Consider the following 27,722-nt stretch of genomic DNA (forward strand, 5'->3'; position numbering starts at 1 on the left):
GTACATTTTCCTAATTTTTTTTTTTTTTTTTTGGTATTATTTTCTTAGGGGATTGAGGTAAAATGTTTGACTGAATGAAACATTTATGTAATATGAAAGGTATGCTGGAAATATATCTTTTATTGTTTTTCTTTCTTTCTTTTGTTCACAATTAATGATAAGACACAAATATATCCTAAACCTAACCCCAACCATAACCCTAAACGTCGCCTTAACCTGTAACCTAAGTTTTAATCCTAAACCTAAACCTAGCTCCCCCAAACCTTATCAACCCCTGACTCTCTGAATCCCAATTCTGACTTCCAACTCCTCACCTATGCACACATTCCACCCTGCAACCCTTAATACTCCACACACGCACATCCCACACCCCCTACAGCACCCACATCAATAAATCCACACACCGTCGACTTAAAACACACACCTACCCCGGGCTACCCCCAAATAGGCCTACCCCATTCGGGTCTAACTCTAATTCTACTAATAACTCGACACTAAATTCTACTAATAACTCTCACTAAATTACTCTAAAATAATTATACATGTTGGAATATAAAAATTGGTTGTCGTTTTTCCGATGTATGCCCTGCCTACTTTATCGAATGGTTTATAGTCCAATAGAGGCTGAAAGCGATATTTATGAAAAATGCTAGCTCCAGATCACAATAAGGCTATTGAACAGTGTATAGAATAAGCCGGTCCCTGTAAATTTTAGTCGTTAGCCGAAGCGATCAATGTTTAGAACGCTTTTTAGAACATATTTTGGCAGTAGAAAAATGATCTGGGCAGTATCATGGCCAGAGACTAAGTTCGGTTTTATACATTAAGCTGCATATTGACAACCTACATTGAGACCCCTTGAAATGATGATAAATATATCGACACTGAATCCAGAGCTGCTCAGTGTGACAGATGGTTTTTAGTTATGAAGGATTGCAATGGACTGTTACCAGGAAAATGTGGATTTATACTAATTCAAGACACCAATCGGAAGAAACATAGTAACCACTGTGCAACGCTTGTGTTTGGCCTTCTTATGTGTGAAATTTCGAGGCAAGGCGGTGAGTAAAAAAAAAAAAAAATCAATGAATTTATGCTAAAAATTCCATAACATCAATTCTGTAGATATGACATATAAAGGCAAAACTCAGCACTAAAGTGGACGTTTTGAATAGGATGCATTTACTAAATACACACAAATTTGGGTTTCGTCGCTAACGGAATGGGTGTAGAAGTCTTTTTCGTTAAAAAAGTGGGACATTTTTAAAATTTTGATGGACAAAATTGCAATTAGAAATAGGCGTTTCAAGGTTGCCAAAATTACGATAAATTGTGTTGCACATAAACGATACCAATTAAGGCACATGCCTTACCCTCAAGTTGAAAGTAAGTACCGTAATTATTTATATAGAGTGTGCAACATATTAAGGCGAACTTCTGGCGAAATCGATGCAAAGTCAATTCATGAAATCTTCGTTGCCACTAGAAAGTGCGTGAGCAATAATGTAACATCAAATATACACGCCTATTTACATAATTTCCTAAGACCTTACACAAGTGATCAGGCTCAAATATAAAACTAGAGAGTTTGGTCATTGATATGCACCATCAATTTTGAACCTATGATCAATATTGCTAGGCAAAAATTCACATCAAACATGGCAAATTTCTCTCATTTCGGAGATATTTGAAACAATACAGCTCGACCCCTTAATCAGGGGTCAAATCAAGTCGATTCATGCAAAACAAATCCGGAGAGAAGAGAACAAGAGAACTATTTTGATGCAAACCTCCGAAGCGCATAACGTCGGAGTATTGAAAACACGTACAAAAAATACAATATGGCATGGCCGAGGTATGCTCCAAAGCCAACCCTATTTTCCATCCAATTGAAAAAATGAAAAAACCATGCCGAGCCCTCTGACACTATATAGTAAGACCGGCTGTAGGTCACTGGACTTTCGCAGACCAATATCTCAGGTAGACAGTGATGGTCCTACTTTTGCTTGTTGGTGACTTGTTTATAGTGAAGCTTGCCTTCGGCAAGCTCTGTACAAATACATGTACTGCTGGGTGATGTATGGGAGTGGTAAATTTTTTTACAAGAATGGATTTGGCCTATATACATTTTCTTTTACTAATACTAGTCACTTGCTTGGGTTTATTTTACTTGGGGAGAAGGTGCGAGGGCTCTGATCAAGAAGAGGCAAAACGTAACAAAAATTTTGATATGCATCAAAATATAATTATGATCAAACCAAGTCGATTCATGAAAAGAACGGATAAAAGAATTCTTTGACATGCATATTGCACCAACAAAAACAGAACTTGAAACTTTTTGTTTCTTCGATAAATATTAATCGGAGGTCAAATCAAGTCGATTCATGAAAAAATATATGAAATAAAAAAATGATATGCAAACCTATGCAAAACACAACACGAGAAAAAGTGTTTAAAAACTGATTTTGTTTTTATAAAACATGAAACTTTTGCTTTGATAAGCCTTAGTTAAATCGATTCATGAAAAATATCCTTTGATACGGAGGAGAATAGAAGGGGAACGTTTTTAAATTAACGGAAGAACGACTCTAAATATAAGATCAAAAGTATTTTCGATTTTGATGGTATGTATAATTAGGACAAATTTGATTTGCAGTAACATGAGATCGTCAGGCACAAAATCTTTTTGGTCCCATAGAGCGATCGGTGCCCAAATAGGTACCGATCATACTGATGGCACTTTTATCGTACCTGAACAGTGAACTTTTTACAGTGCATTTGTTTTATATTTAAGTAAAAAACGATAACACTATACAACTATTAATTACAGACTTGACATTTGATATGGAATATATTTTCGCAAAATTCCAAAGTGGTCTGGAAGGGGTCTGCATGAACCGGACGGGCTGAATATTAATTGGGGTGTAATTGGAGATGGTGTAAAATAATTGTTGGGTAGAAAACATAATGTAGTGAATTAGTCTAAAATGCCGGTTTCAAAGAGACTGAATTTGATTTTGTGGTGGTAAAATTTCTGAATTTGAGCAACTTTATTCTGATATTATCATATTTATCGAGTTTGAGGTGATATTTACTGAACCTAAATACCAATAAGTGCTCGTCGGAACTGACATGCACTTGTAATCTACCAGTTTTGAAAGAGGGAGGAGCTTTCAAAAATATTGCTCTTAAAGTGGTACGCACTCAGAAATTTTGAATGGCCCTGGGGCCAAATGTTCATGTTATAAACTTAATGTACAAACAAAACAGCGTGAGTTCATTGGACAACCAGGAATCCGCGCAGTTGTTTTTGTACCATACGTTTATAACATTTGACCCCAGGTGGCCATTCAAACTTTCTGAGCACCATAATCTAAACCTATGAAAAACACGTTATCTATCAAACAATTATTTTACACCATCTCTCGACACACCCCAATTAATATTTAGACCGTGCAGTTTATGCAGACCCCATTCAGACCAGTCTTGGAATTTTGCGAAAAATATTCCATATTAAATGTCAAGTCTGTATTCAATGCTTGATACAATTTATTACATCTCCCGTGAGTGATGTTAAGAGTCATAATTGGTACCTAGTCGGGCACCGATAGTTCTACATGATCAAATTCGATGTGGTACATAAGGGCTCTGATAGCAACGTTATCACAGTATTTTTGTGAGACATGAGATCACATCAGACATATCGAAATGTCAAAAAATCAAAATTACTTGATATCATAATATTCAGAGGACATTCCTCGTATTCAGAATGCAATTCGACATGTCTGGTGTGCGCTCATGTCCGACAAAAAATACTGTGTAAACGTTGCTATCCGATCCCTTAAAGTAGATTCAAATTTTAGTAATTTATGTAGGAGGACAAAATGTGATCAAGCATTTCCAGATATAGACAAGAAGAAACACTTCAACTGTTCATATCTTTGGAACTAAATGTTCGATTTCATTGGGGTTTTCTACAAAATGTACTTTTGCAAATACTTTATACAAGTATGTAGAATAATTATTGAAAACTGAATATGCCCGACTTCAGACTGATTTTGCTTGATCACACCACAAATATATGGGGGAAAGTAACATGGGGCGAGTTTTTACTTAAACAGAGGAAGGGACGACGAAAAAGTGCCCCTCTGACAAAAAATGAAAAGAGAAAATCAGGAGGGCAAAGGAAAAGAAAAAGGCAAGGTGCCTTTTCTAGCAAAATTCAGGGCCATAATAGTGTAAAATACAAAATACGCGCACATTTTAACAATAAAGCCCTTTTTTAGCTGGATAATGGGCGAAATTATCGCCTAAATTTTATTTGCCCTCACCCCCCCGACCAAGAAAGCTGGCTACGCCCCTGGGGACGACTCTAAACAAAATCATTTTATGTATTTTTCATTTCAGATTGGTTTTGAGCGCATAACGTAACAATTTGTTATGTTATATGTTTTTGTGTTTTTTTTCCTCCAATTTCTGGCCATTTCTTGCAAAAATAATTGTCTTACCCGTTAAAAAAACAGAATGTGATATTTTCTTAATAAAATAAACCTGTCATTCTTATCTTTTTATGTAAGTGGGTTGTGTGGGTGAGGGGTGTGCGGGGTGTGTGTGTGTGTGGGGGTGTCTCTGTGTTGGAAATAAAGTAAGCATCCTTTGTGGAAATAAAGTACAGGAACGCACACGATGAAATGATGAAAATAAAGGAAGGAAATGCAATTGAGGACATGAAAACATTATCTATATTTCATTTAATAGAGAGTTCTGTGAAGTAGTTTTAATAGATTTTCAAATACCTCTTCTTCTTTACTTAAATTCTCCTATGAAGCATCTGCTCTTTAAATTTACCTTTCCTGTATTCAAGTCACATAAAGAAATTATCGCTTTTTTTTTCTTTTATACATTCATTAAAATTTCGAATCAAGTTGAATTTAAGCAACGCAATTTGCACGATTTAGCCATGCAGAAACTGCAAACTGCCAACAGAGTTGACAAATCCCAGTGACAAATGCTGGCAAATTTTCGTTGTTATCTTCCGGAATATGATAGCAGGTGGTCAGAGCAGGCCAACTGTACGTACCTGGTTAATGTAAGACTTCGCAAAAAGTAAAGCAGCTGTTACAAATATTCCTATAGCTTCAGAACTATTAATCGTATTCACAATATTTTAACATAGAGAAAAATGGGGTTTTGATAAGCTCCCTGGCCCCTCACAATAGGTTGGAAATCTGCCTCGAAAAAATTGTGATTTTAATGTCGAATGAGGAAAAAAATTATCATTTTGAAATTTTAAAGAACTGAAATATCATTCTTATTTTGTGTGGCATGCAAGCATGTTAATTATTTGGAGTAAAGCAACAGGTTTGGCGATCCAGATCCAGGATTTCCGACTGCATTAGTTGTGGCTACACTTTTCATCTCGTTCTCGACTTGACCGGGGCTCCAACCGGGATTCGTTGCAAATATTTTGGCTGCAGCACCTGTGAATTTTACACACAAAACACTCATATTAGGGCTTTGATGAAAGAAAGAAAGAAAGAAGGAAAGGAAAGGAAAGGAGAGGAAAGGAAAGGAAAGGAAAGGAAAGGAAAGGAAAGGAAAGGAAAGGAAAGAAAGGAAAGGAAAGGAAAAGAAAGAAAAGAAAAGAAAAGAAAAGAAAAGAAAAGAAAAGAAAAAAGAAAAGAAAAGAAAAGAAAAGAAAAGAAAAGAAAAGAAAAGAAAAGAAAAGAAAAGAAAAGAAAAGAAAAGAAAAGAAAAGAAAAGAAGGAAAGAAAGGAAAGGAAAAGCAAAAAAAAAGCATCAGCCCATGACACACGTCATGATAATGTACGATCTTTTAAAATCACGTCATGATAATGTACGATCTTTTAAAATCAGTTTTTCAAGCCTGATGTTTGGGCATATTTGTAATATTTATACATGTCCCAATACCACTTAGACCTAATTAAATTCGGGCAAATGTATTGTGTTTTTAGGACAGCAGAGAAGTTTGAATTCAAGTTACAATAATATAATTATGACTTTACATTTACCACAGCAAAATAGTTAAGCTTTCTTTCACTTTACCTCATTAGTTTGACTTAAAATGACCTTGGGAAAAATGACCAAAAAACTTCCCTGACACTTGTTACTAATAATATTATATAATATTTGGTAAAACAGAACCAAATTATGACCAAAATTGTATAGGGGAGACCGAGGAGTGTCCGCCCTTGGGGGCAAGTATGCCCACCACGTGTTTCTAATCTCGTGACTGCTGGGAAAGTACAATGATAATGTAAACTAGACTTAGCTGTGGTCTAAGACCACGAACACAGCCGTGTTGTGACCCTTTGACCCCAAAATATATGAAAACGCCCATAGACATTGGCTAATGTCAACGCATGTGTGCACGTGGCATCACTTTGCCATTTTACTTGTGGCAGAAGGGGGCATTTTGAAGGTTTTGTCTCAGACCGAAGTGACCCCTTAATGACATTTGACCCCAAATTAAAAATACCACATATGAATTGGGTAACCACAATTCATGTGTGAACATCCGATACTGTCCTATGTTTTCTTAGCAAATAAAAAAATTTTGAAGGTTTTTCGTTTTATACCGGAAGTGACCCCTTAATGACTTTTGACCCCAAATCTGTGTACACCCCATAGACACTGGGTAATAACAATGCATGTGTGCAAGTGGCGTCACTGTCCTACAGAATCTGTGGAAGAAGATGCATTTTAAAGGTATTTCTTTTTATACCGGAAGTGACCCTTAAGGAGCTTCGACCTCAAATAAAAAAATACCATATATACATTGGGTAACTGCGGATCATATGTGAACATACCGTTACTGTGCTATGTTTTTCTTAGCTAATAAAAATTTTTGAAGGTTTTTTCGTTTTATACCGGAAGTGACCCCTTAATGACTTTTGACCCCAAATCTGTGTACACCCCATAGACACTGGGTAATAACAATGCATGTGTGCAAGTGGCGTCACTGTCCTACAGAATCTGTGGAAGAAGATGCATTTTAAAGTTATTTCTTTTTATACCGGAAGTGACCCCTTAAGGAGCTTCGACCTCAAATAAAAAAAATACCACATATACATTGGGTAACTGCGGATCATATGTGAACATACCGTTACTGTGCTATGTTTTACTTAGCTAATTTTTGAAGGTTTTTCGTTTTTCTAATTTTTGAAGGTTTTTCGTTTTATACCGGAAGTGACCCCTTAATGACCGTTGACCCCAAATCTGTGTACACCACATAAACACTGGGTAATAACAATGCATGTGTGCAAGTGGGGTTGCTGTCCTACGTAAGTTGTGGGAGAAGATGCATTTTTAGTTGAAATCACGTTTTTGACCCCTGCGTGACCTTTGACCCCACGAGTTTCATGTGACATGTAGGGGCACGGTCAATGATCATTGTGACAAAGTTAGGTCAAAATCGATGTAAGCGTGTGAGTGCTAGAGCAAATGTAAAGGTTGACAGAAGAAAGAAAGAACCTGTAAGAAAAAGACACATCCGTGACTAACGTCACGGCTGTAATAACTCACACGTCACAGCTAAGTACCCAAGAAAACAAGACAGTACGACACATCTCAGCACAGAAATCATCGTCAAAAAACGTTTGCGAGTCAAGGAAGTTTACTTTTTTAAATTAGCAATGGTAAAATAATCTCAAGACATTACAGAGACGGGCTCAAATGTTCAAAATTGGGCGAATATGGATAAAAACCCATGTAATTGTTTTCCTCTCTTTATTAGGATTCAGTAGAAGTATAGTTTGACATATCTCCGATGTACAGTTCTTGAGTTATAGGCAAAGGTCAAATTTTGGTCTCCATGATTGTTCACGGGGTAAAAAAAAAAACATGCTCCGTTTTTTGATAAAAGCGGTCTCAAATTGTTCCGCTGGAATAGTTTGCCACATCTCAGGCGTTTCGTTACCTGGATAACAGGGCAAAATGTCAAAGCCCATCGGATCATGTTAACCTTGACCTATTTTGTGATGTTACCAGGTAAAAAACACCTGAGATATAGCAAACTGTTATTTTTTTAGATGTTTTGCCAAGTGGAACAATTTGAGACCACTTTGATCAAAATTGGGTATTTTTCATTTTTTGACCCCTGTGGACAATGGCGGAGACCAAAATTTGGCATTTGACCTTTATGCCTATAACTCAAGAACTGTACATCTGAGATAGGTCAAACTCATACTTTTTTCTGAATCTTAATAATGAGAGGAATACAATTAGATGGGTTTTTTTTATCCATATTCGCCCAATTTTGAAATTTGAGCCCACATTAGCGGCCATTTTGAATAATATGCAAATTAGCATTTTTTGATATGTTGTTCAGGAGGGTGTTTAGAGTCACTAGCAAGCAAAAACATTGGTTTTCCAATTTTGTCTAGCTCAAACGCGAAATTGACTCGTCTATCCAGAGATTGGGGTTGTATGTAACAAAGACATAGGGCTTTCACATGGACTAATTAGGTCCCTTCTAATTGACATCGCTAGGCTGGTCAGAAAAAAATAGGGCGAACACTCCCCGGTCTCCCTTATTAAGGCTTTTAATGCTGCTGTGGCTCACGAATATCAGGTGTGGATTCTGAATTCGATGAACCCTGTATGACCTTTGACATTTTCGGTAATAATAAAAAAAAAAAAGAATAGCGCAGTGATTTATAGTGCGCTACGCACAGGCACAACGCCTAGACGTTGATCCACAAGCCTCAGCACACTTTACAGGTTGTCGCTGACCACTACGGCCCACATCATTCCATAAACCATTAAACAACAAATCAGGGACTTTGCTGCTTCAAGAGCGCACACCCTAGACATTCCACAAATAACCATCGCAACCAGGATCAGCTACCCGAGTTTCGTACGGGTTACAAACTCGATCGAGAACGGACATCCTAGGGAGGTCAACCTATTAATTTCTTGAATCCTTATGACTAGAGGAATGCATTGGTATGGTTGTTAATACAATTTTAGCAAGTTTGAAATTCGACCATTTACACAGTTCGATGACTTTTTCCCGCCAAAAGCTACTCCGTTCGATTGCTTTCACGCAATTTTGTGTAGCCATGATGTCAATTAGCCATGTTGTCAATGCCCGATAGCAGTGGAACTTTGCGTCACTCCGGGGTGAGGGGTGGGAGATGTCACGGGGCGGAGGGGGTGGGGGCAAAGTTTTTAGTTGACATCATGGGCTACACAAAATGCCCGATGATAGCAATTGAACCGGGGTAGCTTTTGGCGGGAAAAGGTCATTGAACTTTACACAAACTTGCTCAAATTGTGTTAACACCGATTCCGATGTATTCCTCTAATCATAAGGATTCTTAAAAAATGTATAATTTGTTGACATATCTAGGACGTACCGTTCTTTAGTTATAACCGAAAAGGTCAAAGGTCATGTTTTTGACTCTATGGAGGTCAAAAACATCAAAATGGCTCGATTTTGCCAAAAGAGGTGTTAAAATGTTCGTTTTGATAAAGCAATTCAAATCAGGATAGTATTGCACCATCTATGATGTTTTGTTACCTAGGTAACACAGCAAAATAGGTCATGTACCATTGAGGCCTAAACTGTAAATCCAAGTGTTTAGGGTTTCTGTAACACCTTTTAAACACTGTAAGGTGTTTAATGTTTCATTTACACAGTAAAGGTATAGAATACCTAAACACCTAAACACAAAAAGTAACCACATGAGAGTATTTATATTCTAAACATTCAACATGTTTACTTTCATATTGTTCGGAGAGTAAATGCACATGTGTTTACTTTGTAAACATTATATGTTTACTTTCTAAACATTGTGAGTAAAATAAATTAAGGAATTCAGAAACCTTGGAATTGTGCTCGTGGACAAGAAGATCAATATTGAAGTCACCCATAATAAAACAAGTCTTTTTCTCTCGAGAAGCAAGAGCAAGCGTATTTGTTAGAGAGGATATAAAATAAGCAAATATGACATACTCTGGCTAAACAACGCCAATGATGATCTTTTGGGAGTTATGGGTTGTTTCAATGAATAGAGAGTCACAATCGTCGGCGGTGATGGCTAGATCAGGTCTGATAGAATAATTGATACTTGACTTTACAAATAATGAGCAACCGCCGCCACGACGATTTTCTCTAACACAATTTTCAACGGAGAAATCACCAAAATCACAAAGCAAAGAATTGTCATCCGAAGTAAACCATGTTTCTGAGAACCCATAGATGTCAGATGACATCGTTGGCCCCACAGAGCCACGGTAATCAACGACTACCTACAGAATATGGGAGTAGAGCCAAAATGGCCATCAGGCCAGACCCGAGGGCCAGACCTCAACCCGATTAACCACTTGTGGGACCAGCTTGGTCGTGCTGTACGTGCCAGAGAAGCCCTGATATACAACCACATTGAATGACCTGCGACGAATCCTTGTTGAAGAATGTAATGCCATGCCACAGTAACGTGTAACCAGGTTAGTGAGCAGCATGAGGAGAAGATGCATGACTATTGTGCTGCGCATGGTTTTTCCACCCGCTATTGAGGTTAGTGACTAGCACAGAATAATGGTCAATTTGGCAAATTCTGTATTCCACTACATTCACAAGGCAGGTACTCAGCCGTGAAAATGATAGTGTTTCAAATGGGGTATCATTGCAAAGATGAGTATTGTAGCTATCCATTGATATGCAACACGATATGAATATGTCACAAATAATTTGAGATACAGATGCTTGAAAAACTTTCCAAACTTTTGTTGAGGAGTTTATTTTCTAAAATTAAAAGAACCACTTTTTAGGGGGGAATTTTTGTAAGTTACACAGCTGAAATTGTGAAAGGGTTCCTATATGCCCATCCTCTACTTACCAGACACATGTGGGCAAGCCATTGATGTACCACTCTTGACACTTGTTCCGCTGTTGCGACGGTAATCAATACTTGTGATACTACTACCGGGTGCAAAGATATCCACACAGGTACCGTAGTTGGAATAAGAAGCTCTACTATCACCGGTTTGGGTTGCTCCTACAGTAATGGCCTAAAATCAGAAGAAATAGTAAGACAGAACTTGATAGTGAGTATAAAGTGTGGCTAACATTGTTTGCCTTTATCTTTTTATATTGACTTCTGAGCCTGAGGTGTATCATAGAATAAGAATCTAACTGGTGCCTATACAGGGTACCCTTAAGGTATTCCGAGATATCCAGGGTCAAAGTTTACAAGCTTTTACGCAGTGGTCAAAATTTAACATTGTTCCGATTTAGTAATAAAACATACTAATATTCTGTTCATAAGGATTCGGAAAATTTAGCCTAAAATCGGCTCTTCAAATTTGTTTTGTATTCCAGCTTGAACCTTAAGGCATCTTGAATACTTGAAAGGTTAGATTTCAAATAATTATTGCTTGGTCATTTATCATAAAATGACAGTGTTCTCGTGCCGTACATTATGAGGTACGCCGCGAGGTGCCTTGTACCAGGGTTGATTCTAAAAGGAAAACTTAGCCAGGTAGGCCTACCATTTTAAAGAAGACGGGTACGTTGTGTATCCTAAAACTGAAAAGACAAAAAATAATAAACAAAAAGAATATGCCGTTGAGAACTGTTGAGTTATATTATTGACCTTACCCCAGTTTTATTATTCTATTATTCTGAAGTCTAAAATGAAGTGGATAAAACCCGTTCGGTTTAAAAACACAAGTTGGTAATTATCAGCGGGATTCATCAGCGGAATAGCCTTCGACAGCTTCGACACAACATTTAGGCCTACATGTAAGCCTACAGTACACATGGTACACATGACATAATCACAGGCGTAGGTTGGAGACCAATGGATCATTGGATTTTGTTTTTGCCATAAATGCCATGATTACATAGGATTGGACAGACAGTCTTAAATTAAAGCTAATTAACACCGACTCTTTTCGAACCTGACGGCAAGATACTTGTACAGGATATGACACATTGTACTCGATTTTACGAAACGAAATGTAAAATGTAAAAAGATATGTAATAGCCCTATTTGTTTTACCCCTATGAAGCAATTTATAGCGTCACACATCATTGCGTTCAGTCACAATGGTTAATTATGTAAGAAATGAGGCCGTTTTAAAAGTTTCACCTGAGCCCATAAGCGCTCCACAGACTCTGAGTATTAGACGTACAATATTGTATGTAACATATCTACGTTATTTAATCTATTGCCAATCGATAATATGTTACATATAATATCTAGTAGAAATATATTATCGATTTTACGTCATCAAACATTCGTTAGAACTTAAACATTACTGGAATTAGAATGGCAATAGATTAAACAACGTAGATATGTTACATACAATATTTTACGTACAATAAAAAGTCTGAATACTGCTTACAGTCAGGTTTTCTTTAGGCCCCGGTGCTTAATCTCGCCGAATACCTCTGCGTCGTTTCGGAGCATTTCGATGGCTCTCCTGCGGCTTGCAGTTTCAAGCCGCAGCACGCCGATGAATTAATATAGTGTGGCCATATCCCTGGTTGCCAATTCGCGAGCAGTTATGGGCATCGAGTTCGCAACATCTTGGCATCTTCTTGCTCTGCGGTTTGCCATTCATTTACTCAAAACCTTTATATTAATGTTTATTGTAGTACCTACTTGAGTTTACTCACCGTGAGCAATTTGCGGATCAGTTGATATAATCCGGCAAAGAATCAACGCACTTAAGGGATCTGGAATGAGCGTTTTGAGCGTTTCGACAGTATTTTTTAGGGGACATGAGAGCACCTCAGACGTATCGAATTGCATTCAGAATACGAAGCATGTATATCTGATATCAAATAATTTTCATTTTTTGAAAATCACGATATGATACAAATTTTATGACAAATTATAAAAAATTTATATAGTTCAAAGTTCAAATTTATTTATCAATCAATATCATACATAGCATATATAATAATAACAGTGAATACAAAAAACATAGTTTAATAAATATAATAACAATTAATAATAAAAGTAAATTGTAATAACATATATTGATAATAAATTGTATTAGTTAATACAACTAGAATACATAATCAATGTAATATATAATATTACACTTAATAACAATTAATAATAAAAGTCACAATTGTAATAACATTAACAGAATCATATATTGATAATAAATTGTAATAGTTCATACAACTTGAATACGTAATCTATGTAATATATAATATTACCGTTCATGATGTTAATATACAAGATATAATAATATAATATGTTTATATGTGGATATAGGCATACAATTTACAAATCAGATAATTTATATTATACAATAATTAATATGACGAGTACAATATTGACTGACGAGGACCCTGCTAAACGCATAGCGTGGAGCTGCAGGGACCTCAATATTTAATCAAATATAATTTATCATGAAAATAAACTTGTGTAGGTATAGGGGACAAAACAATACAATACAAGTTATCCGACTAGATTATAGAAAGCAAAGAAGAGAAGAAAGAAGAAAGAAGAAGGAATGAGGATAATTGAGCGTGACAATAATAGGGCCAGAATAGGGACAGCTGGATGATTAGGAGAACACGTTACGGGGTAGTAACATAGCTATAACAACCGATGAGGGGTTTTTTCATAGAATATTTAAATGAGGCTAGAGAACGGGAATCTTTTAAATTTGAAGTTAGACTATTCCAAACCAATGGACCTTGTGAACGGGATGTGTTGCTTGCAAGAACAGTATTGGATGGTTCAATAAATGGGTCGTGAGCGTGTCTAGTGTCATAATGGTGGGACAGTGTTTGAACTTTAAAAAAATCGTTTTCAATGAGGTCAGTAGGTAAAAGGTCATGGTGAAATTGAAACATAAATGATGAAAGCTGGATTTTATAGATATCATGAATTTTAAGGGTTTTTAAGGATGAGAAGAGAGGGTCTGTGTGTGCTAACCAAATAGAATTAGTACATGTACGAATTACTCTTTTCTGCAATCGAAAGAGTGGTTCAATATTGGAATTATTGGGATCAGCCCAAATCATTGCACCGTATGACAAATATGGCAGTACAAGGGAACTGTACAGAGTTAGAAGAGACTCTTGAGGCAAGAAGGGTCTGACCTTTCTAATAACTCCATTGTATTTTGAAATAATTTTAGAAACATGTTTAGTGTGGGAGGTCCATGACAAATTATGATCAATGAGTATTCCAAGGAATTTGGTGGTCTGAACTTTTTGGATGGGTGTATCATTAATTTTAATATCAATTATGGGAGATATGGGAGAGGACACGACAAATGGATGGAATTATTTGTTTTAGAAGGTTATTACTAATGTCATTAGTTCCACTACTGTTGCTATTTTTTAAATCAGATGTTAATTTAACAAGTTCGTCTGGGGAAGTAGGATGCATAAAAAGTGAATTGGGGTTTGAATAAGACGACAGGGGAGGTTTAAAGTCAGTGGATGGATCAGAGATCTTACTAGCAAGGTTGATGCAAAAAAAAAAAAAAAAAATATTAAAGTGTTCAGCAATAGTTTGATTATCAGTTATTCGTTGACCTTCATTATTGTTAAAGAAATCAGGGAGTTTAGTTTTTTATTACGACCAAGTAAATTATTTAGAGTTTTCCACATTTCTTTAGTATTATTTTTATTGTTTTCAATTTTGAGGTGATGTGTAATTTTTACTAAGACGAAGTAAAAGGTTTAGATGGTTACGATAGTTTTTATATTTTAATTTATTATCATTTGATGGGTTTAAAATGTAAGCTTTATATAACTTATCTTTTGTTTGGAGCGATTTAATTAGTCCTTTAGTTACCCAAGGTTTTTTCGGTGAGTTACGTTTAGAGATTATATTAGTTTTAATTGGACAGTGTATGTTCAGAAGTGTAGAAAATTTAGAATTAAATCTGTTGTAGGCCTCATCTGGATCTAGTGTGTTGGTTACCTGACACCAATCAACAAGGGACAATGCATTGTTTAAACCTTTGATATTGTTAGGTTTCACGTGTCGTGTTTTCTTTGTTACAGGTGTGCGTGGTACTGCGTTAGGCCTACATTTTCTTTGCTGAGTGAGGAAAATAGGAAAATGGTCTGAAAGGTCGGTGACAATAATGCCGGAGTTGATTTGGGATAAAATGTCGTTGGTGAAAATGTTGTCAATCAAGGTTGCGCTGGTATGTCCATGGATGTTGGTTTTAATGCGGGTTGGTCGATCAATGGATGGGATAAAATCATGTGAATAAAGTATGTTAAGAAAGTCACTAACTTTGGGATCGGTATCATGTACGAGCAAATCTAAGTTGAAGTCACCCATCAGGTAACAGGTTTTTTTTCATTGGAAATGGTGTTCAGGGTATTGCTCAGTTGATCTAAAAATCACTGTGAATAACGTACTCGGGTTTATAAAGGATACCGATGATGGTTTTTGTAGAATTTTGGGACACCTCAATGAAGAGAGAATCGCAATCTGCACAGTCAAGGGAAAGGTCGGGTCTAAGGCAATAATTTATATCATTGTTGATAAAAAGAGACACCACCTCCACGACGGTTTGGACGAACACAGTTCTCCCTTGAGTAATTATCAATGTCAATCAATGCAGCCTCATCTTCAGAATTAAACCAGGTTTCAGAAAAACCATATATGTTAAAGTGATGGTCCAAGGAGGCCAAATAGTTAACAATGTCGTTGGAATGTTTGTTGAGACTGCATGCGTTATGGTGAAACAAGGACAGGGTACATGTATTGATAGTGGGATCGTGAGTATTTATATTTTCATTGGTGTAGTACTGGCAAGGAATATCTTTGGGGCTGGTAACATCGGTGCTATCAAGAAACTTATCAAACGGGTGCAGAGAGCTGTCAAAGGCAAAGGGTTGGAAAATAGAGTTAGATATGGAGTCGGACATAACAAGTAGCCTATACAAAACAAATAGACTTAATATATTACTTAACAAAAAAGAAGCAAATTAATTTGCAAACATATCCGAATTAAAACAAAAAAATATAATTTGGATCAAGCGAGTGAGCATCTCGCTAAAAATGGAATATAATGAAAATAACATAATGACATTAATTAATTAATGAAATATCTGTCCTCAAGCGGATCTTCAGAGTACAACATTAAAGAAGGTTATTCACGTGCCGATACATATGGATAGGAAGTAATCACACAATCTTATATTTTTCAAATTGTTGATATATAACAGTCCTCGAAGTAAATTTTATAAATCTAATGATATATTCTTAAAGTGTATGTAGCTGGGAGGAAAAGCCGACGATCAATTGAAAATTTTGACCTTTCATATTGAAGATATGGATTTTTTCCCAAAAAGCCCTAATTTTTTTTGGTGTTTTGGGGAAAAAATCCTTATCTTCAATATGAAAGGTCAAATTTTTCAATTGATCGTCGGCTTTTCATCCCTGCTACATACACTTTAAGTATAAATCATCAGATTTATAAAATTTACTTCGAGTACTGTTAAATATCAAAAATATCAATTTTTAATGATTTGCCATAAAATGTGTATTACATTGCGAATTTCACAAAATCAAAATTATTTGATATCAGAAGGACATTCTTCGTATTCAGAATGCAATTCGATATGTCTGATGTGCTCTAATGTCCCACAATAAATACTGTCCAAACGCTCATACCCCTTCCCTTAAGGACACTAATTTGTAAGGGTATTGTTGTCAAGTGTTATAAGCCGGTTGCGAGAAATGTAGGAGTTGGGCCGATCAAGCCGATGAACGGGTGACTGAACATGGCTTTTCATCGGGCAGACACACATTTTGTTAGTGAATATCGCAACAGTATTTTATTTCTCAGCATCGGCGCATCGGCGTGGGTCTGCGGCTTGAGTTCCGGGCACGCCGCAGAGTTAATCGGCGAGATTATAAGCACCCAGGCCTTAACAAACATAATGAATAGGCCTGGCTTGCAGTATTGTTTGAGAGTTGACGCCTATGGACTCAGATACAACTTTTAACACAGTTTAAAACTCCAAAATTGCTCATTCTTCATATTTCTGGGTTTTTCAGGCAATTTTTAACCAGAAAGCCAAGAAAGACCCTTGATTTTGACTGTTCGCAACTCTAGAAGTCCCCATTTTACTTGTTCGCAGCTCCAAAAGACCGAGGGAACATACCAAAAATTTTTGATTTGCCCCCAGGGTTATGACCTCTCCGCTTTCATGGTCTCAACCACTGCGTTTGTGTTCCCTATTGGCGCATACGATCGGTCCTATTTACAATACATTAAAGTTGGCAAAATTGGTGATTTTAAAATTTACGGGGATTAGTGTGTGCTAAAATTTGACGCAAAATGCGTCCAATGTGCTGTTTTCTTGGTGTTTTAAACTGTGTAGAAAGCAAGTTTCTGAAAACAATGCTTGCAATTGGATGTGAGCTGTTTATGTGAAACCAGATTTCGTATTTTCAGCCTATTTACAAGTTGACCTCAAATGACCTTTGACCTCATTATATGACCTTGAACACCATCAATAGATTAGGCACCTTTGTTCCATAACCATTAAGGTATTATAGCCCCGAATGAAATGTATTTAATTATGTTTGTACTCACTCAGGTAGCATTGTGTGTGAATTTTACATTCGAACTAAGTGCTATTCTTTTTTATGGGCATTTTAGTGTCTAAAATGGCCCAAAATGAGGGTTTTTCAATATTGCCATCCATTTCTAATCGACACCCCCATAGACTTTACATGTAAAATAAAAAGGCTCATAAAAATTTAATAGCACCTAGTTCGGATGTAAAATTCACACAAAATTTTTAATGCTTTTGAGTGATTACAAAGATAATTAAATACTTTTCATGCGGGGGCTATCTGGAATTTTTTTTTTTTATGTATTCCTTGTACAATTTCACAATAAAATGTCCATTGGAAACAAAGGTGCAGGGTTCATAGGCCTACACTCTAAATTACCCGGATTTAAAAATAATCAACAATTAGCGACCAATCAATTTTAGATTTAAAAGTAAGATAATGTGATGATGAAGTTTTGTCATGTGTGTGGTAGGCATAATCTTCAGACTAATTCTAATGGGTTGTAGGCCTACCGTTTAAACAGCTACACTCTTAGATAGCGAGAACCAATCAGAGCAGGCGTTAGAAAAATCCAAACCATGTATTGATTGTGTCTAATTGCACTCCGCGTACTACGCACAGTGTTTCTCGCGCGTTCGCGTCGCGTACGATTGATTCATTTTTCGGGCGGGTTGATGCATTTATATTTGGTTCTATTTTCCAATATTTTTAGTGATAACTTTGTTATAAAAAAAAGTAAAAATCACGTGTTATTTTCATCACGTGTATATGAAATAGGTTAATGAACTCGCATTACTTGTTGCTCGATAAATTAAACAAAATAATGCACTTCGGGGCTCGTGCATTAGACGCATCAACATCAGCGCGCGTGCATTATTTTGTCCCAACAAGTAATACGCGTTCATTAAACCTATAACCATTGGACGGCTTTTGATACCGAGCTATTATATATAATTCATACACTCCTATATCAAAGCAGCCAATCAGAAAAGCGGTTAGAAAAATACGAAACATGCATTGATTGTGAATAGACCTTTTTCTCAGACGTCACCAATCAATCGATATTGGGGTCCAGCATTCGAGTCATCAGCACCCAAACGCAAATATCGCGCCGGCGCGCGCGATCAACGTTGCGCCACGCTAGGCGCCCTGCGCGGAATTGCCAGCTCGCAGTACGCGTTTAGTTCGCCACGGTTAAAAAGTAAACAAAATTGTGAAACAAAACAAAGATTGAATTTTAAATAGCATCGCGGTTTTTCCGTATCTTTTGTATTTTATGAAATCAAAACAAACTGGAACGAAGGTAACTAGTATACAGTTCCCGTTTAAACAGTTATTTTATGGAAGCTAAAGTGAAATATGACAAAACAGAGGAGAAAATACGCAGTATTTGGTGTTTTTACACCGTGGACACGTGAGAAACGCACGTGTTGTTTGTTTACATCTCAGACCCCAATATCGATTAGGTGACGTCATCAGAAAAAGGTCTATATTGTGCACTCCGCGTACTATGCGCAGTGTTTCGCGCGCGTTCGCGTCGCGTTGGATTGATTTATTTTTCGGGCGGGTCGATACATTTATATTTGTTACTATTTTCCAACATTTTGAGTGATATTACGTTATAAAAACAGAAAAAATAACGTGTTTTTTCTGCTTCTCGTGTATGAAGCTTCACTTGCGCTGATGTTGATGCGTGCATCAACATCAGCGCGCGTCATTATTTTGTCTAATTTCTCGAGCAACAAGTAATACAAGTTCATTAACCTATAAATAGTCCTATACCATTGATTGGCATTAGACCGATATTAGCGTTGCTATACTGCTTACCTCTGGAGCTCTGGCAGGGGATCCATTGCAAGCGTTAGAGTTATCATTACCCGCAGCAACAGACACAACATAGCCTGCAGCTACACAGTTTGCAACAGCCGTATCTTGAGCATCGCTTGTGCTTCCACCGAGAGACATGCTTACTACACCAGGACCCATTCCACTGGCCGTGATCCTATTCAAAGCTGAAAGATTGAACATAATAGCTCATAATTCTGTCATTAAATTTCCCATAGTTGGATTAAAGTGCCTTTCCCGCTATTATATTCGATATTCGTATGGTAACTGATTTCCAAGATAATGAGATGGAGTTTTTTGAATAAAAAACCCTTTAAAAGGGAGTGCCCAGGCCATACGGAAGTCACGTGAATATCACTGTGGTCTGGGGACATATCACTCAGGTCTGGTGGCCTATCAGTGGCGTACCGTGGCCGCTTCTCCCTCGGGGGCTGCAGAAAAGGTAAATTTTAGCGCCCCTTCATGAACAGCCCGAAAAGGTTGACCCGATGGTTTCTAAAAGTATAGTCCCAATTTTTAAACCTTTTTCATAATTCTTCCGCCCTTTTTTCTTTAATAATTCTTTTTACCGCCCGCCCCTTCTTCTTCCGCCTCTTCTTTTTTGCCGCCCCTGATTTTACCCCCTGGTGCCCTATTACTATGGTCTGGGGGACATATCACTGAGGTCTGGGGACATATCACTCAGGTCTGGGGGACCTATCACTGAGGTCTGGTGACCAATCACTGAGGTCTGGTGACCTATCACTGAGGTCTGGTGACTTATCACTGAGGTCTAGTGACCCATCACTATGTTCTGGTGACCCATCACCGAGGTTTGGGGATCTGTTACTGACGTTCGGGGGACCTATCACTGAGGTCTGGTGACCTATCTCTGAGGTCTGGTGACCAATTTCTGAGGTGTGGGGCCCTATCACTGAGTTTTGGGGATCTATCACTGAGGTCTGTTGACCTATAACTGAGGTCTGGTGGACCTATCACAGAGGTCTGCTGACCTATCATTGATGTCTGGTGACCTATCACTGAGGTATGGTGACCTATCACAGAGGTCTGGTGATCTATCACAGAGGTCTGCTGACCTATCACGGAGGTAGTGATAGGTCACCAGACCTCAATCATATGTCAGAATCCCTCAGTGATAGGTCCACCACACCTAAGTGATAGGCCACCAGACCTCAGTGATAGGTCCCACAGACATCAATGATAGGTCACCAGACCTCAGTGATAGGTCACCCAGACCTCAGTGATAGGCCATTATACCTCAGTGATAGTTCACGCAGACCTCAGTGATAGGCCATTAGACCTCGGTTATAATATGCCCCTTCGACCTCAGTGATAGGTCACCCAGACCTGAGTGATAGGTCTGTCCTCTCAGACCTATCGCTGAGGTCTGGTGACCTATCATTGATGTCTGGTGACCTATCACTGAGGTATGGTGACCTATCACAGAGGTCTGCTGACCTATCACGGAGATAGTGATAGGTCACCAGACCTCAATCATATGTCAAAATCCCTCAGTGATAGGTCCACCACACCTAAGTGATAGGCAACCAGACCTCAGTGATAGGTCCCCCACACATCAATGATAGATCACCAGACCTCAGTGATAGGTCACCTACCCAGCTAACAATTTTTCGTTGTTACAACGTTGTTAAAGTTATATAAAGTCGTACAAACGTAATATATGGACGTTGTAAGTACGTAAATCTGTGAACTCGTATTCGCGTCGTGAAAACGTTATTCCCGAACGTTAATGTAACGTCATTATGACGTTGTTTCGACGTCAAGTTGTACGTCGAAACAACGTCACTATGACGTTATATCAACGTCCGAAAATCACAACACGAATAAGAGTTCACAAATTAACGTATTATTACGACGTCCGTAGATTACGTTGTATCGGGGTCAGACCATGACATTTACACGGCGTTGTAATAACGAACTTTATACGTCGAAACAACGGCATCAATTTGCGTACTAACGACGTCCGTAGATGACGTTGTATCTTGGTCAGTTCATGACTTTTAAACCACGTTTTAACCACGTGCTTTATACGTCAAGACAACGTGATTTTAATGTCTTAAAAGACATTATATTAACATCCGGCAACAATGATGCTCTATCCCAAAAAGGGAGAGCGTATAAAAATTTAAAGTTTAGAACTTCAGGAATAGAAGTCGTTACTTTGAGTTTCACGCCTAAAGGCGATAGTCAAAAGACACGATGAGAACATTTTGGCTGGACAACAAACTCCTTGGAATGGAAGAATTTACATTCCATGGTGTCAATATCTAAACTATTTATCAGATACGTATTTGTGTAACGTTTTCTGAACGTATTATTCAAACGTTGTCACCAGGTCTGGTCAAACATTGCATCAACGTCGAAACAACGTCATTACAACGTCATAATGATATTATATCAACGTCCAAAAATCAACGTCCAAAATAACGTTGTCACTACACGAATACGAGTTCACAGATTTACGTATTTACAACGTAAATGACAACCTAAGTCCAACGTCCGCGAATGTCGTGAAAACGTAGTGTGTTAGCTGGGTAGACCTCAGTGATAGGCCATCAGACCTCAGTGATAGGCCATCAGACCTCGGTTATAATAATAGTTTTTCAAACAAAACATCATGTACAACCAAATTTTAGACTTAAACTGCTAAAAGCGATATCATGCTAATGTAAATAGATGCTTTTGAGTCATTCTCAACTTTAACTTCATTTTTTAAAGCTTTTTATAAAATGTATCTATTAATGACAAAATTGGTGGCGCTATTTAGTTACTGAAAATTACTCTTTCAAGCTTTTAATATAAACAATTTCTTCATTGTTTGATAAAATGTATTTTAAAATCTCCTTGTTGCTTGTGTCACTTATTCCAGCTGTTTTAATGGCAGTATTATTCACATACCCCTTGCAAATAAAGAAATATGATTTAGGATAAATAGCGCCATCTATAGTTTGCATTCAGTTAATAATGAAGCCATTTTTATATACATCAAACAACCGTGGTCCTCACAGACCTATCACCAAAGTCTGGTGACCTACCACTAAGGTCTGGTGACCTATCACTGAGGTCTGGTGACCTATCATTGTCTGGTGACCTATCACTGAGGTATGCTGCCCTATCACTGAAGTATGGTGACCTATCACAGAGGTCTGCTGACCTATCACGGAGGTGTCTTTGACAAATCATTGGATATGAGGGATCATGTCAAGAACTTGGTCCGCGCAGCAACTTTCGCGATCTATCGCATTGGCAAATTACGCCGTTACCTTGATCGACCATCAGTTGAACGCTTAGTACACGCGTTTGTGACTTCGCGACTAAATTCCTGTAATGCTCTGCTGTATGGCCTCCACGATAAGGAAATTTCAAAGATACAAAGGGTGCAAAATACAGCTGCTAGACTTGTTACTAGGTGTAAAAAGCAAGAACATTATGAAGCCTGTTCTCAGGGACCTTCACTGGCTACCTGTGCAACAAAGCATCAGGTATAAGGTTGCCTTGCTTACATTCAAAGCTCTGCACGGTACAGCGCCTACATACATCGCAGAGCTAGTTAAGGAGCACAAGCCAAGAAGGGCCCTGAGATCGGCTTTTGAGGTGCGACTATGCCCTCTTAAGTTTCCCCAAACTAAGTTTTATGGCGAAAGGGCTTTTGCCGTGGCAGCACGTACTGTATGGAACAAGTTACCCTGCAAACTACGTGCAATTTCCAGTCAAAGCGCTTTCAAGAAAGGTCTCAAAACACACCTTTTAATTTAACTTAATTCTTCATCGAACCTTTTTAAACGTCGTTTGTGACTTTTTATCATGGACAATAACGGGGAATGCGTCCTTTTACCTTCCTTTGTTTTTCCCGCTGTATACAGATGGTTCACTGTGTTTTAAAAGATATGTTTTTGCTGAGATAATGAAATTTTGATGTTGTTGCTATTTTGTTTTTGTGTATTCTTTTTAACATAAACATGTTTGTTGACCTACTTCATAAGAACTGTTTGTTTTGCTCAAGATGTTCTTTTGCCCATTTTGATGTGGGAGTAAGACAATATTTGTTTTTGAGTGCAATTAATGTCATGTGCAATTTCATACTGCCTTTTTGTTCTTTTGTTCTTTGCTCGGTTTGTGATCGGGTTTGTTTTTTCAAGATTACTCCTAACAAAATGCACAGTATGAGCTTGAACTGTCGTTTTTTTTTACCTTGTTATCTTACCATTGTACATTTTTGCTAAACATGCTAAATAGTGTTATTTTTATCGTAACTAAATAATGTATTGTAATTTTATAGAGTTGTATTTGCATTTATCTTGTAAAGCGCCTTGTGGTTGCGTGCAATATAAGGCGCTTAATAAATTGTATGTATTATTATTATTATATTATTACTGTGGTATGAGGGACAATACACTGAGGTCTGATGACCTATCACTGATGTCTATGACCAAACACTGAGGTCTAGTTACTTATCACTGAGGTCTGGTGACCTCTCATTGAGGTCTGGTGACGTATCACTGATGTCTGGAAGGACCTATCAGTGAGGTATGGTGACCGGGATGGTGACCTATCATTGAGGTCTTTGGCACCAAACACTGTTGTCTGAGGGACATATCACTGAGGTCTGGTGACCTATCACTGAGGTCTGGTGACCTATCACTGAGGTTTGGTGACCTATCACTGAGGTTTGGTGGCCTATCACTGAGGTTTGGTGGCCTATCACTGAGGTCTGGTGACCTATCACTGAGGTCTAGTGACCTATCACTGTGGCCTGGTGACCTATCACTGTGGTATGAGGGACATACCACTGAGGTTTGGTGACCTATCACTGAGGTCTAGTGACCTATCACGGTGGTATGAGGGACATACCACTGAGGTCTGGTGACCTATCACTGAGGTCTGGTGACCTATCACTGATGTCTAGTGACTTATCACTGAGGTCTGGTGACCTATCACTGATGTCTGGGAGGACCTGTCAGTGAGGTCTGGTGACCTATCATTGAGGTCTGTGGCACCAAACACTGTTGTCTGAGGGATATATCACTGAGGTCGGTGACCTATCACTGAGGTCTGGTGACCTATCACTGAGGTTTGGTGACCTATCACTGAGGTTTGGTGGCCTATCACTGAGGTCTGGTGACCTATCACTGAGGTCTAGTGACCTATCACTGTGGCCTGGTGACCTATCACTGTGGTATGAGGGACATACCACTGAGGTTTGGTGACCTATCACTGAGGTCTAGTGACCTATCACGGTGGTATGAGGGACATACCACTGAGGTCTGGTGACCTATCACTGAGGTCTGGTGACCTATCACTGATGTCTAGTGACTTATCACTGAGGTCTGGTGACCTATCACTGATGTCTGGGAGGACCTGTCAGTGAGGTCTGGTGACCTATCATTGAGGTCTGGGGCACCAAACACTGTTGTCGTTGTCTGAGGGACATATCACTGAGGTTTGGTTGCCTATCACTGAGGTCTGGTGACCTATCACTGAGGTCTGGTGACCTATCACTGTGGTCTGGGGGACATATCACTGAGGTCTGGTGACCTATCACTGAGGTTTGGTGACTTATCACCGAGTTCTGGGGACCTATCAGTGAGGTCTGGACACCTATCACTGTGGTCTGGAGGACATACCACTGAGGTCTGATGACCTACTACTGAGGTCTGGTGACTTATCACCGAGGTCTGGGGGACCTATCAGTGAGGTCTGGGAGGACCTATCACTGAGGTCCGGGAGGACATATCACTGATGTCTGGGGGACCTTTTACTGAGGTCTGGTGACCTATAACTGAGGTCTGAGGACCTATCACTGAGGTCTGAGGACCTATCACTGTGGTCTGGGGACATACCACTGAGGTCTGGGACCTATCACTGAGGTCTGGGGGATCTATCACATCTATCACTGTGGTCTGAGAGACATATCACTGATGGTGAACTATCACTGAGGTCTGGTGACATTTCACTGAGGTCTGGGGGACCTATCACCGTGGTCTTCTTCTTCCTTATTAGTGCCTCCCTCATATGTATGAATATTTATATCGCACTGCGTACAGACAAGCTGTACTTATTTTTACTCTGGAACCTAGAGTAGATGAGTGTATTTTTGAAGTACAGTCAACAGTACCGGGATGATCCCCTGCTCTTTTCGAATAGCCTGTGACGGACGTTCTTTAACGTGCACACCTATAACTAAGGTTTGTGGCATATCACTGAGGTCTGGTGACCTATAACTGAAGTCTGGTGGACCTATCACAGAGGTCTGCTGACCTATCACGGAGGTAGTGATAGGTCACCAGACCTCAGTCATATGCCAAAATCCCTCAGTGATAGGTCCACCACACCTAAGTGATAGGCCACCAGACCTCAGTGATAGGCCATTAGATATAAGCCATTAGACCTCGGGTATAATATGCCCCGTCGACCACAGTGATAGGTCACCCAGACCTCAGTGATAGGTCTTCTCAGACCTATCACCAAAGCCTGGTGACCTATCACTAAGGTACGGTGACCTATCACTGAGGTCTGGTGACCTATCATTGATGTCTGGTGAACTATAACTGAGGTATGGTGACCTATCACTGAGGTCTGGTGACCTATCATTGATGTCTGGGAGGATTGGTGTGAGGTTTGGTGACCTATCACTAATGTTTGTTGGCCTATCACTGAGGTCTGGTGACCTATCACTGAGGTCTGGTGATCTATTAACTTAAGAAACTGGAAGAAGCGAAGTGCGCGTATCATCAATTCATGTGACGACCGCCAGCTTTTCAAGATCGTCAACCGTCTAAGCAAATCTTCTGCCTCGAGTGTTTTGCCTGATCATTCCTCCCAGACCTCAGTGATAGGTCCTCTCAGACCTATCACTGAGGTCTGGTGACCTATCATTGATGTCTGGTGACCTATCACTGAGGTCTAGTGACCTATCACAGAGGTCTGCTGACCTATCACGGAGGTAGTGATAGGTCACCAGACCTCAGTCATATGCCAAAATCCCTAAGTGATAGGTCCACCACACCTAAGTGATAGGCCACCAGACCTCAGTGATAGGTCCCCCAAACATCAATGATAGGTCACCTGACCTCAGTGATAGCCCACCAGACCTCAGTGATAGGCCATTAGACCTCGGGTATAATATGCCCCGTCGACCACAGTGATAGGTCACCCAGACCTCAGTGATAGGTCTTCTCAGACCTATCACCAAAGCCTGGTGACCTATCACTAAGGTACGGTGACCTATCACTGAGGTCCTGAGGTCTGGTGACCTATCATTGATGTCTGGTGAACTATCACTGAGGTATGGTGACCTATCACTGAGGTCTGGTGACCTATCATTGATGTCTGGGAGTACCTATCACCGAAGTCTGGTGACCTATCACTAAGGTCTGGTGACATATTACTGAGGTCTGGTGACCTATCACTGAGGTCTGAGAGGACCTATCACTGAGGTCTGGTGACCTATCACCGAGGTCGATGGGGCCTATCACCGAAGTGTGATAGCCTATCACTGAGGTCTGGTGGTCTATCACTGAGGTTTGGTGACCTATCACTGAGGTCTGATGACCCGACATATCTCTGAGGTCTGGGAGGACCTATCACGAAGGTCTGGTGACCTATCATTTAGGTCTGGGGGACCTGTCACTGAAGTCTGGTGACTTATCACTGAGGTCTGGGGTATCTATTACATCTACCACAGTGTGGTCTGAGAAACATATCACTGATGTCTAGGACCTATCACTGATGTCTGTTGGCCTATCACTGAGGTCTGGTGACCTATCACTGAGGTCTAGTAAGCCATCACTGAGGTCTGGTGACCTATCACTGATGTCTGGGATGACCTATCAGTGAGGTCTGGTGACCTATCATTGAGGTCTGGGGCACCAAACACTGTGGTCTGGTGACCTATCACTGAGGTTTGGTGACCTATCACTGATGTTTGGTGGCCTATCACTGAGGTCTGGTGACCTATCACTGAGGTCTGGTGATCTATTAACTTAAGAAACTGGAAGAAGCGAAGTGAGCGTATCATCAGTTCATGTGACGACCGCCAGCTTTTCAAGATCGTCAACCGTCTAAGCAAATCTTCTGCCTCGAGTGTTTTGCCTGATCATTCCTGTCACAAGACATTGGCAAATGACTTCGGTGAATTCTTCAAGGGTAAGGTTTGGAAATTGCTAGATGCCCTTGACAACATCGACCCTCCAGAATTGTCTGTTTCGCTGGATGATTCATGAAACTAGTGAGTTCGTATCGTTCCAGGAGGTAACAGTTGAAGACGTCCAGGAGATTTTGAAGAAGTCTGCTATAAAATCGTCCCCG

The 27,722-nt window shown here is 39.1% G+C and overlaps 1 protein-coding gene across 1 annotated transcript in view; it reads right to left on the bottom strand.

The window, feature by feature from the left end:
- Positions 1 to 5,205: 5,205 nt before the first annotated feature.
- The window catches only part of LOC140155008 (aqualysin-1-like), a 62,774-nt gene continuing 40,257 nt past the window's right edge, over positions 5,206 to 27,722 (bottom strand). The window contains exons 6-8 of the mRNA XM_072177679.1: positions 19,377 to 19,561; positions 10,866 to 11,037; positions 5,206 to 5,480 (exon numbers count right to left, since the gene is read on the bottom strand). Of these exons, the coding sequence (XP_072033780.1) occupies positions 5,341 to 5,480; positions 10,866 to 11,037; positions 19,377 to 19,561 (497 nt within the window). The 3' untranslated portion in view covers positions 5,206 to 5,340. The remainder of the gene's footprint in view (positions 5,481 to 10,865; positions 11,038 to 19,376; positions 19,562 to 27,722) is intronic.

The sequence above is a fragment of the Amphiura filiformis genome, chromosome 6 (assembly GCF_039555335.1).
Source record: "Amphiura filiformis chromosome 6, Afil_fr2py, whole genome shotgun sequence".
In the NCBI taxonomy this organism is placed as follows: Eukaryota; Metazoa; Echinodermata; class Ophiuroidea; order Amphilepidida; family Amphiuridae; genus Amphiura; species Amphiura filiformis.